General features: G+C 39.5%; 1 protein-coding gene across 2 annotated transcripts in view; it reads left to right on the top strand.

The window, feature by feature from the left end:
- The first annotated feature begins 745 nt into the window (after positions 1 to 745).
- The window catches only part of cep63 (centrosomal protein 63), a 19,686-nt gene continuing 7,848 nt past the window's right edge, over positions 746 to 12,583 (top strand). For both annotated transcript variants that reach the window (XM_057840461.1, XM_057840460.1), the window contains exons 1-12: positions 746 to 1,102; positions 1,184 to 1,361; positions 1,462 to 1,557; positions 1,626 to 1,751; positions 1,833 to 1,925; positions 3,538 to 3,705; positions 3,773 to 3,855; positions 6,130 to 6,249; positions 6,705 to 6,798; positions 7,869 to 7,934; positions 8,120 to 8,262; positions 8,557 to 8,692. In XM_057840461.1, coding sequence (XP_057696444.1) covers positions 1,062 to 1,102; positions 1,184 to 1,361; positions 1,462 to 1,557; positions 1,626 to 1,751; positions 1,833 to 1,925; positions 3,538 to 3,705; positions 3,773 to 3,855; positions 6,130 to 6,249; positions 6,705 to 6,798; positions 7,869 to 7,934; positions 8,120 to 8,262; positions 8,557 to 8,692 — 1,344 coding nt within the window. In that variant the 5' untranslated portion in view covers positions 746 to 1,061. The remainder of the gene's footprint in view (positions 1,103 to 1,183; positions 1,362 to 1,461; positions 1,558 to 1,625; positions 1,752 to 1,832; positions 1,926 to 3,537; positions 3,706 to 3,772; positions 3,856 to 6,129; positions 6,250 to 6,704; positions 6,799 to 7,868; positions 7,935 to 8,119; positions 8,263 to 8,556; positions 8,693 to 12,583) is intronic.

Here is a 12,583-nt window from a genome sequence, read left to right as displayed (position 1 = left end):
CCTCACGCAAGCTGTCAACTAATTTTGAACCCAACGAAACACAAAGATGAGGAGAATTTCTGTCATATACAGACTAAAACGTAGCTACTCGAATGTATGGTGAGAATTCTTCTGGAAAAAAATGTACAAGTTTTGTTTTTATAACACCATCTCAACACAGATGTTGGTCTGATTTCCCGTAGCACGGCAAAATTTAATATATATATATATATATATATTTTTGGCATAGATATCATATAATGCTAGCTGTCTAATGGCTGAGACAGCGGTGTAAGTAAATGGCGGCCATCTTGAGTCGGGGGACTTCTAGCGTGGGCTTTATTCTAGCGGATATAAGGTGAGAGATTTTTGCTCATAAAATACTAACTCAGAATACTTTACGGATACACAAACATTTTCGTTTATATCAACTTGTATTGAAGTGGCTATGTGTCAGGCTGGTTGTTTAAGACAACAAACAAACAAACAAACATTTTTATATCAAACTATCTATTTCTGACTTTTATCAAAAACCAAGCCGTTTGAAAACCGAGGAATCTATCGCGTTCTGTCGCTTGAAAAGTCCACGCTTCATGGCCCCGACGCAAAATGGCCGACAAGTGATGATGCGTATCTCTATAGGCTCACAAGTCTACCGCACATCTATTTGATAATTATGATACGATTCCATCACGTTCGCTGTACATGACGTAATTACGTACACGGATTAAGGGGCGGGGTTTACGCTTCAGACAGGAATCAACTCATTTTGTTCTCGTCTATTTTTTAATCTCTTATAAACGTAATTTTAAAATAATTCATTTAGAAGTACAGTGAATAATCGTGAATATTTTTACTATTTAAATACATTTTGGAATTTAAATAATTAAAAGTTAAACTGTTGAGCGTGACGTCACGTCGCTTTGAACGTTGAGTGGCGCCACAGAGAGTGCAGAGGTTAGCTTGTTGGTTGCTAACCTCTAACTTTCCACAAATGCATGCAACTTGATTTTACTTAATTTATAGTCTAGTAAGGCTATACACGTCCATATTAGTTATTTGGACGACATTTTTGACCTCAAATGGAGGCGTGTATGGGTACTTTGCTGAATTCGGACCTCGGGTAAGCGTCGTGCTATTTGTTTACTAACTTCATATGGCGGCTAATTAATTGCTTTCTTCGTGTTCTCTGCACATTTTCCAGCTCTGTGCTGTCTGCATGCGAACCGGAGCTCCAAGAACTGATGCGGCAGATCGATATTATGATGAGCCAGCAGAGAAGCGAGTATGAGGCGCAGGTGCGGGACCTCCAGCAGCGACTGATGAGCGAACAGGAGGAGATGAACTCCTCCAGGGTGCTTCTTCAACGCAAGGACCTGGAGGTGAAGTTCAACGTTACTCAATTAATTTGTATGGATCGGACGTCTATCGCCGTCATTGGCAGCTGATGAGTTAATATACACTTGGGTGTTTTTGCTGTAGATCGGGGTTCTCCGCAAGCAACTGCAGGAGCTCCAGGCTGGACGTCAGGACCAGGCGACCAAGTATGAGAAGCAACTAGGGATTGTGAGCGAGGAGGTGAGGAGCAAATATGTGACATTTTGCTAATGGAACACATAAAATGAGGTAATTTTTAATTCCCACAGTTGGAAAAGTTAAAACGGAGTTATCAGAAGCTGGAGCGCCGACGTATGAGGAAGCCGCTAAATGAGGAATCAAAATCCAAAAAGGAGGATCCATCTGAAGTCAGGATGCTCAGAGATAATCTTGAGGTCGTACTATGAAATCTGTCTCTTCTGCTTCCACCTTCTGGTAATTTGTCTGACTCCCATGCTGGTTATGTGGTTTTGAAGGAGTGCAAGCAGAAGTTGGTGGTGTACCAGCAGCACCTGGCAGAGTTGGAGGCCCAAAAGAAGAGTCTTAGTGATGAGCTCACACATGTCAAAGTAAATACATTTATTAACTTGATTTTAATTAATATTTCATATTTATTAAAAGTTTTAAGTGTCCTTTAAGGTTGCAGCTATAGATTTATTTTAGTAGTCGATTAAACTATCACCTAGTCAGTTCAAATAATCGAGTAGTCGGACTAGGAACATTTAATGTGTTGCAGAATAAATCTTAAGGGATGTAAAACAAAGGCTTGCTAAGATTGCACTTTCAAAAGAGAATTAAATTTGGCTACAAAGTGTTTTGTCAAAATATGCAGAATTGTTCTTTAAAAAAAAAAATTGAAATAACTGAGCTTAGCCTCAAACGGTATTTAAAAAGAAAAGAAGAGGCTCTAAGTTCAACAAAAGAACAATTAGCTAACTTGCATAGCAAAAGTCCGTTAGCATAAATGCTATAAAATGCTAACTTTAAAAAAAAAAAAATTAGCAATGCTCTAAACCAGTAGTTCTTCACCTGGGTTTGATCGAACCCCAGGGGTTCGGTGAGTCAGTCTAAGGGGTTCGGTAAAGGTGAAGACATGCAGGGCCCTTTTTTTGGACGCTGAATAAATATAGGCAAAGTGCATTTTAGATCAGGTTTTGGACTGGTTAGTCCACAATATACTGGCTTTATTTCAGTCCTTTCAACTGCTAGTCCTCTATCTTGGTGGGAGGAGAAGCTGGTTTGCTCAGTGGAAGGTTGATTCTCACATGGAATTAGGAAATACTACAGACTTATGGGTAATGTGCACTGCGTTGACATAAAAGAACAACATTTGCGTCACAATTTACGCAATGAAAATAGTATGTGTGGCACGGATGCGATAGAATGAGAATGTCGGCATGAAAACAAAAATACAAACAGTTAGAAGTTACTCGGGTTTAATTTCCTTTTCCAATATGAAAAGCAAACCAAAATGCAAAATTATTTGTTGTAAATTCACACTGTTTATTGGATTTGTGAGAAGATTCATGTTTTTTTTTTTTACGTAATGACTTTGTATACAAATTTGGCGATCATTTTGTGCAGGTTTTTTCGTTAAATTTGATATAATTTGAGATGACAGAAACTGCACGATCAAGTTTAATGCAAGCAAGCAGGTTTGATATTGAACAATATAAGATGTATTCCTCCAAATTTGAATGAAAATTGTGAATTTATGAATTTGAATTGATTCTAAGATATGCACATTGCACATATGATAGAAACATACAATACACAAAAGACATACATTTTGGCAAGGGTTCGGTTAATCCGCATGTGAAACTCAGGGGGTTCGGTACCTTTAGCAAGGTTAAGAATCACTGCTCTAAACAAATCGTTCCAACACATATTCTGACAAAAATGGATAAATATACCTATAAACTAAGTTACAAATGCATAAAGAATAATATTAGCTTAAACAAAAACTTACCTTATGTTGGTCTTTACACTGAGCAGCTGGAATAAGCCATGTTAAATTAGTTATATTCACTTTTGCCACTAGAGGGCAGTGTACCCACCCACATAAATAAAACTAAATGCAAACACTTTCAAAACAAACCATTACAATCCCAGTCAAACGAATACTCAAAGCAGCAAAAAGCAACAAGTTAAAAGAACAAGGTAACTATTTGTCATGTCCAGGCCCAGCGCACCTCCGAAGTCCAACATGCCACTTGCTGCAGCGACGTCCAGCGTCTGCGGGCTCAGCTGGAAAAAGTTCACCACAATCTGCACACACAGGAAGTGGAACTCGGACGCTTACGAGCACTGGAGGACAACAGGATGGCACACGAGGGCAGGGAGCTACAGGTAAAGCAAAAAACTCCTGCATGACCAAAGTATTGAAACAACCATTCTACTTGTTTTTGACTGACAGGACAAAGAGGAGCAGATTGCAAGGCTTCACAATGACATCAGCACCATCAAACACATGCTGCACGACAAAGATCAAGTCGTACGGTGGGTAGTCAATTTGAGCGTATATACGTGTAGTAGCGTATTTTAACTCATTCACTCCCAGCCATTTTTACCGGAGCAACCCCCTTCGCTCCCGGCCGTTTTACTGGATTTTGACTGATTTTGCAAGGCCCACAGAAAATTCTTTTCTATTGCTATATAAACATGGAACCCACCAAAAGAAAGATTAGACTCTCCTCTTTACAGGAAGAACAAGTTAGTTCATATCTTTTTCCATTCTTTAGAAATCAGCATTAGAAAATAACTTAAGTTTGAGCAATTTTCCAATTTCTGATGAAAAAAACGGAGAAATGGAGCTTTTTGTAAAAGCATACATTTCAAACATAACTTTGACTTTAACACAGGTATTTTTTGCTTTTGTGACATCCCAAACATCTGAATGTTTTCCACATACAAAATAACATAAACAACAAGACAAATAGAGCTTTTGATTGCAAAGTAACAATTTATTTACACATAACTGTTGAACTGTTGAACAATTTTCGCACATAACAATTTACTTGAACATAACACATAACTTTTGAACTGAACTATTGACACAACCACTTGTCAACACTGCGAGTGGATTCACACTCTGAAATGTATAGAAATATGTAGAGGTGTGCAAAATTTCCGATTCTTAGATTATTCGCGATTCGGCAGTGGAAGATTCGAGAACGATTCACAAACATCCAAATTCCGATTATTGAAATATGCCAAGTAAAGCGGAAGTACAACACACTCAGCGCGCCGCGCGGGCTTCGGGACGGAACGGAGCGGGAGTAGCTAAACATTATGCTTCTCATTAACCGGCCCCTCGGGTAATGCCAACGCTCAACTCACGGCTCTAGCTCAACTCATGCCACGAGATAAAAAAACACAACAACATACCTGCCTGCTGCCGAAAAGCTGCTACAAGTACAGCTAAGCTACATAATGTTACGGTAGATATCATTTATATAGGACTAGATGGATTGGAGACTCGGTAGCGGTAGCAGCACACCTGCAAAAAGCTAGATGCGGGCGTTAGTAAACGGCCGCCATCTTAAAGCAGTAAACTTCCCTGCAATGCTGTTGTAGCGAACCTTCCAAGCAAACCTAATTAACTTTTTATCTAAAATACTCCTAAATCGGTAAAATATTGACTTGAATCTATCTTTAAAATAGTTTTAAAACTTTCACACGTCAAAAGTAGACAAAAGGGAAATTATGGAATAACGGGAGCAATTTTAACAACTTTAACGGTTGATTCACAACATTAAATTAATTGAATGTAATTTAAAGCTGCTGATACAGAATGGGGACTGGAGTTTTTTTATTTAATGTTATTTTTGTATATTTGTTTACTGCTATGTTAACTTGATACTGAAATAGTAGTTTGGTTTCGCCTGAGAGTATTTTTGAACAATTTTGGAACTAATGTACAAAACTTTATTTAAAAAAAAAAAAAAAAAAAAAAAAAGGAGGGGGGTGCATCAATAATCGTTTTATAATCGAATCGGAGCCTCTGAAATGTAATCGTAATCGAATCGTTAGGTGCCCAAAGATTCCTAGCTCTAGAAATATGTATTTACCATATATGAAATGTATATTATTGTATAAGTCAGCGATTTTTCAATCCAAGATAAGCTAAGCTAACAACTACCTCCTTGTATTGGTGGGTCCGGGGAAGGGTGCTCCCGGTTGAATGAGGTGGCGCCCAATAATCTGATGAGTCCGGATCAAGATTGGTCTCACTTTTTTCATCATCTTCATCGTTAGTTTCAACCTCGGGCTTAGGAGTAACGAGACGTGAGCTCCGCAGGATACGTGTGGAACATGACACTGTTGTGGGACCGTCTGTCTCATCAAGATAGATTTTTTTATTTTATTTTTTTTTATCTTTCTTTGACGATTGTGTCGTTTCCTTTTCCAAACACTCCTCCAGTGTCGTTTGCCTTTGTTTTCCATCGTTCTCCACATATTTCTCGCGCTTCTCCATAAGGTCCCTCCAACTTCCGTTTCCTGACTATTTTTCTTCACTTCCTTTCATTGTCCTAGATGAGTACCTACCAAATGCGCTACTGCCCTCCAGTGGCCCGTTTTATTGCTTTAAGATGGGTTTTGAGCATTGTGCATTGTAGCGAAGTTGCATCAGAATCTAGAGATGCCTCTTGTGGAAAAAAAAAAAAAACGTAAAAGACGTAAAAATAAGTTTTTCGGACACTGAAACAATTAAAAATAGAACATACGTTTTTGGGAGCAAATGAGTTAATGTACATTTTTTTTGTCTTTCAGTTCATTGGAGGAGTGTGCGGATAAACTACGCGGGGATCTGGCGAGGACGTCCGCAGACTTTGACTGCGCTCGTGCATCTGAGGCTTACCTCAATGGTGAAGTGATAAAACTCAAAGAGAGGTAAACGCTCAACAACAATTTCTTGTTGGCTTCTTGTTGTCAAGTGTGTGTGAGAGAGATAGTTAGGTCAAGTGTATACTGTGAGTGGCAATGTCATCACTTAAGTGATATTTTGGCAGTCAATTACTCAATTGGAAATGTTATTGACCCTATAAATTCTCCAAATTGGATTTAAATTTTAACATTAAATATTTACTGTATTTATTTATTCATTTATTTGTTTAGTTTTACCTTAAAAAGGCAAAATTTGCAAAACGACAGTGGTCTTAAATTTACATATCTTGATATATTGTCGCAAAAAGACATAGAATTTTTTCTGTTAGGGTTAGCGTAGTCAGATTGTGAGTTTAGTCAGTTTGTTTGTGGGTTAGTTTGAGCATTTTTCTGATATTTGACTTGGGGAAACCTGTATTAAAACCTGCTTTTATTTCAAATCTATTTTTAATTCAATTAAGACTGCAAGAGATAAACGTCCAGCACGCAAAATTGCAACAAGAACATAAGGTGCTTCAGGAGGCCTTTGATACTTCAGTAGCAGATGCAAAAAAGGTGAGACATGTATTTCTTATTCTAACCTAAAAGTGGGAGAACTTGCACAATTAGGCTACGTTCATACTACAGGTCTTAATGCACGAATCCGATTTTTTGTCATATCTGTTTTTTTGGCGTGCCCGTTCAGACTGCCTTTGTCCATTGAGACCATTCAAGTATTACGCATGCGCACTAATTCGCAGTCCGACACGCGCTGAGCAAGACGACCCGCATGCGCAGAAGCGTCAAAACAAATGACCACACATGCTGGCTGTCATCCTTCATTCCAGGGATATCACATTTTGCTTTTTAAGAAGAGGACACAAATAACAGACATAAATAATTCCAGTTTAGGCTTATATCAAAGTATATGGATCGATAGCATGCACGCACTGTCCGTGCATGTCACACACACATGCGCAGTTTGCCCCGACTCTCGGCCGTGTAAGCAATGTTGAAATATTGCTTATATGGAGCAGACAGAAAACCGATCATTCTCAGGCTTATCCTCAACCCATTTTTATTTTTTTTATGACTATTGTCAAGTCTGACTCTTCCTAAAAAGCCGTGTTCAAGGCTAGCTAGGCGCTAGTAACGCACAGCAGCCCCGCTACCGTGGCGCGTCTCTCGCCTTTTGATGACGCAATTGCTGCATGAATTCCGATTTGAGAGACTGGACAGTACAGACCGCCGCGACAGTCTGGAAAAATGTGGCCCAGATCGGATTTGAACCACATACAAAAGTGACCCAGATCGGATTTGAAATGGTCCAGTTCTATGCGACTTGTCACGTTCAGACCGTCAAGTTAATGCCTCACTCGAGTCGGAAAAACACGAAAAAATCGGATTCGTGCATTAAGACCTGTAGTATGAACGTAGCCTTAGTGGTTGACTAAATACTTATTTGCCCCACTGTATTTGATATTTATTTATTAACAACCACAACACATATTCTGAGTATTATAAATATACCTCTTATGGCACTGAGTACATGAGTTAATGTACCCTCTTAACATCATAAATGTATTTAATTGACATTTTGGACATATTTAACATACCGTATTACCATCATATAACTTTTTTTCCAGCTGCGAGGGGAGCTGTCAAGGGCGGAGCAGCGGCACAGTGAAGAAATTGAGGCCATGAGGAAACAGGTTAGTTCTTATCCGTTTATATTTAAGTTTCCCCTCACAGTCCATTTTTTTGTTTACTCTTTTCCGCGTTGACTCGAAACACAACAAACAAAAAAAAAGACCGAAGACAGGCAAATCCGGCTCGCGGGGTCAGTCCTGGAGATGCTCACTGTGCTGAAGTCTCGCGAGGTCATGTGTTCTTGCAGGCAGAAATGGCCCCCCTCGGGGAAAGCTGCGTGACTGGGCAGGACTGCGCGCAGCTGAGACCGCAGACCGCGGCGACAAAACGTCCCGGGTCGGCACCGCACGATCTTGCCGGAGGCGATCAGTCCAATGCCGCTGCGGAGAGGTTCGCTAAATATTGGGAGATTTACAGGACTTTTTTGTTAGCTCCTTGTTGCCTAAATTTACTTTAAACACATAGATAAAAAAGATAATTGGAACAATGCATAAGTTAATTTGACTTCCCTGACATAAACAACTAACTCATTGTCATGAAACTAGACGTCCAATCACCCCCCCCCCACCCCCCGAAGGAGTTAATACTATTTTTATGGAGTATATACCGCCAGCGCATTATGTTTATTTGTTGAATGTAAATTTTGGGTTCAAGGGGGTTAACAAACACCGCTTCCTGTTCCAGTGAGACAACATCCTATGACGGCGACATCCAGCGTCTGTTCACCCAACTTCTTTCGTCGGGTTCTCACCAGCCATCTGACGACGACTCTGCGCTGACCGAGCGCACTCCGGAGGGATGCGACTCTGTCTCGCCACCGGTAAGCAATGGGTGACGAGCAGTGTTGTTAATAACGGCGTTAGAATATAACTGCGTGACTAAAAGCGTTATTTTTTTCAGTCGTGAGTAATCTAATTAATTACTTTTCTCATCTTGGCAACGCCGTTACCGTTAATGCGACGGGAAAGGTGTGCGTTATTATGAGTTACTATGTTGGTTGACGCGAGAAAAGTCTGAGAGACGGACTCACGGAGACGAGAGAGCAGAGCAGGAGTGGGGACGTCGTTGCAAACGCGATGCTAGGTGGCTCCAATAATACCTGACTAGTCGATAGCCTACAAACCACGCCCACATAATGCGACGGTAGAAATAATATATTCTAGAACTAGATACAAATGACAGACAAGGTGGCATTAGCAACATATCTAGATGCGTTAGTAAACAGCCGCCATCTTAAAGCAGTAGACCTCTTAGGAAAGCTCTGTTGTAGACAACCTTCCTAGCGAACCTAAGTAACCTTTTATCTAAAATGCTCCTAAATCAGCAAAATCTTGACTTAAATCAATCTTTAGATGATGAAACAGTTTTAAAACTTACACATGTCGAAAGTAGACAGAAGGGAACTAATGCAAAAACGGGAGCAACTTTAACAACTTTAACGGTTGATTCAGAACATTAAATGACTTTCACACATAGCAAATTTACTATCTAGTTATTGCAATATCCGCAATACCCTAGTGTCTGGTTAAGTTTAGGGTAAAGAATTGGGCTAGGGCCAATTGTCGCAAAAACCCTTTAAACTTTGCATTGTGTGACCTGTTTTTTTTTTTTTTTTTGAGGAAAAAAAAAGAAAATTATCACCAGTTACTTTGCCAAGTAACTAATTACTTTTACATTCAGGTAACTGAGTTACTCAGGCATGAAAATCTCTCACCTTTCGGCGAAATTCACCATTTTGAAGTCAAAAAGGGCGACCTACGTGAATTGCGTAGATCCGAGGAGAAATTCTTTTTGGGAGGGGGGGGGGGGTCGGGAGGTTTTATTAAATTATTATTATTATTATCATCATGTGATTAATTTAGTACGTAAACTGATCGGTTCTTTAAAAAAGTGACACGGACAGTCAGCAAATCCTTCTAGATGCTTCGCTGACGAGAACCAATCATCGGCCCAAGCTGCGGGCCATTATTCCAAACGCGCGCACTCCTTACGTGAAACAAGGAGTGCTCGGCGAGCCTTTGGTTGCATTTCAATGCTGCGAAAACAAAAAAGCAGGCCTTATCCACACCGGGGCAGACCAGAGCGCAGCATACACACTTGCCTGTATTTGCCAGCAGATTGAATTTGGTGAGTAATGGTTTCAATCGTTTTCACATTTTGCGATATAAAAAAGTTACTGCCATTCGTTGCAGCTCGCGTTGACGTTGAACACTGCCAGAGCTAGCCAAATCTCCCATGAAAAAAAATAGCTCCCGTTAAATTGGCGTCAAGCTTGTGTATTTAGCGGTAATATAAAGGAAGAAACACACTGTTGAGTCAAATTAAGCGGCATGCTCTCGGATTGAGGGGTCGCATCGCATCGCTCCCGTCGTCCGCCTTAGACGCGTTATTTTCGGCTGGGACTTGAGCTGACGGCCGGTGTCGGCACAACACCTGCCCGACGAGTGGTGGGAATGACTCTTGCTTCTTAAAGCTTTTCAGAAATACAAGGATCCCTCGTTTTTCGCGGTTAATGGGGACCAGAACCCGCCGCAATAAGTGAAAACCGCGAAGTAGCGCCCCCCCACCCCCATTTTTTTTGTGCATGTTCAATGCATTCATTCAGATTTTACATTGAAAAAAAGATACATATATATATATATATATAAGACGTTTTTTCACCAAAGTATCATTTATAAATGGTTTTCAAGCACTTAAAAATGTAAGAATTATGATAAGTTTTACACATGTTACTGCCCCACCGAATTATTTTTAAACAAGAATAAAGTAGTTAGAAAATGCTTGGCTTTATTAAATGCTTCATAGTGAGTCTACTCAAACCCTCTCAGGCTTTGGTAAACGGTGATTGACACATGTGCAAAGTTTTTCTTTTTATATATATTTTTTTGTTTGAAGCAACTTATTTGATTGAATAATAAAGACACAAATGTCCTAGCCAAAATGTGGCCCAAACGCAAAACAACATTACTCCAATGGAAAAATTTGTTTCAATCAAGAAAAATAGTTTTCAAATGCTTTTTTTTTGTCTCAAATTTATTTTTGCAATCAAAAACAATTTTTTTTATTGAAGTGACTTTTTGGGGATTAAAAGTATATACTGTATTTTGATTGAAGCAACTTTGTTTTTGATAGAAGTAACTTTGTTTTTTGATTGAATAATAAAAACACAAATCTACCTCCATCGTTATTGAGAGAGAAAGAAATTAAGAAAGCTTTACAACTAAAAGCCACCGGGGAGTCTGTTTGTTTTTTTAAATATTTATATTTCATTACATAGACATGCCTCGTAGGGAAAGGAGATTGAGGGATTAAAAAAAGGAGTTGGATGAGGCTGCTAAAGGCAGTGGATACCTCATCAGCTGGGTGAATAGCAGACCTGGTAAGAACAAGTTTGCAAGGATAGTCGGGTATTAAATACAGTTATAAACACAGTTACAATGTTATTTTTCTATAAGATTTTTATGTCATTGCTTTATTAATCATTAGGTGCTAGAGTTGTTAAGTATGGATAATAATGAAATAATAGTTTTAAGAAAACTGTGCTGTTGGTGGCTCAGTGACCATCTGATGTGGTTTGTTCTCAGATGAACAAGTTGAGGAAGGAAGTTTTGATGCAGAGGTTGAAGGAAAAAAAGAGGCAGACTGACTGAGTCACAGCCAGAAAGTGTTGATGACAGTTTTGATTTCTATTCACTGTTGCCCCCTCCCAATTAAAGTATGTCACAGTCACAGCCAATTATTATCTAAAGCTGGTTAAAATTGAAGTTATGTTGTTTTAAGGTGTATTAAATACTTGTTCGTGTGCCCCTTTTGATCTACGAGCACCCGCCCCTCCACCGGTCTCTGCACGGCCCTGCTGAAACACAGTGTGGGTCGACAGAGCTCAATATTTTGTTGGGGTGTACAATACAGTGTACTGGAACATATTTCCTCCACACCCTTCTCACCTTTTTAACCCCTGACCCATTTTCATGCCTGGTTACTAACGCAATTACTTTTTGGGAGAAGTAATTTGTAACTGTAATTAATTACTTTTTTAAAGTAAGATTAGCAACAGTGACGAGTAGGGCTGCCACGACTAAATGACAACTACTTAGTCATCAAAAGAATTTGTTAGACTTATTTTTTAATATTGTTTAAAAAATGTCATATTAGAAAAAAGGTTAAAACGGTAAATATTTTCTTTTTTGAATTTATTATTGGACGTTTACCACTATCAGTAGCAGCCAATGAGTTAAACTGATTAATGCGGAGTTGTCAAATGTGCGGTCCGTGGGCCGAGAACCCGCCAGGGGGTTCATCTGTATGACAGGCACGTTGTTGCTCATTCATACTGTACATATAAATTCACATGTTTTTATCTTGACATTATGGCATAAAACTGTAGGTTTGTGAGATTGAGCGTGTCCGCAGTTACATTCTTCCATTCGCCCTTCCCAGTAAAAATCGATTGAACGTCTAAGCCAGTGTTTTTCAACCGGTGTGCCGTGAGAGATCGTCAGGTGTGCCGCGAGAAGTTATCCAATATCGCAATTTTTTTTTTTTTTTTTTTTTTTTTTTACGTCGTCGGGGAGAGTTTGTAACAGTCACCTCCTTAAATGGTGTTCGTCCTGACATCACCACGTGGTGGCGCTGCTTTATTTACATTGAATGTATTCTTCTTCTGTTGCTGCTTACTTTTATGTTGTGAGTTCTGCGAACGCGTGTGTGC

This window comes from Corythoichthys intestinalis, chromosome 7 (genome assembly GCF_030265065.1).
Source record: "Corythoichthys intestinalis isolate RoL2023-P3 chromosome 7, ASM3026506v1, whole genome shotgun sequence".
Classification (NCBI taxonomy): Eukaryota; Metazoa; Chordata; class Actinopteri; order Syngnathiformes; family Syngnathidae; genus Corythoichthys; species Corythoichthys intestinalis.
The sequence above is the reverse complement of the archived record's forward strand: the minus strand, read 5'-3'. Positions and strand labels throughout refer to the sequence as shown.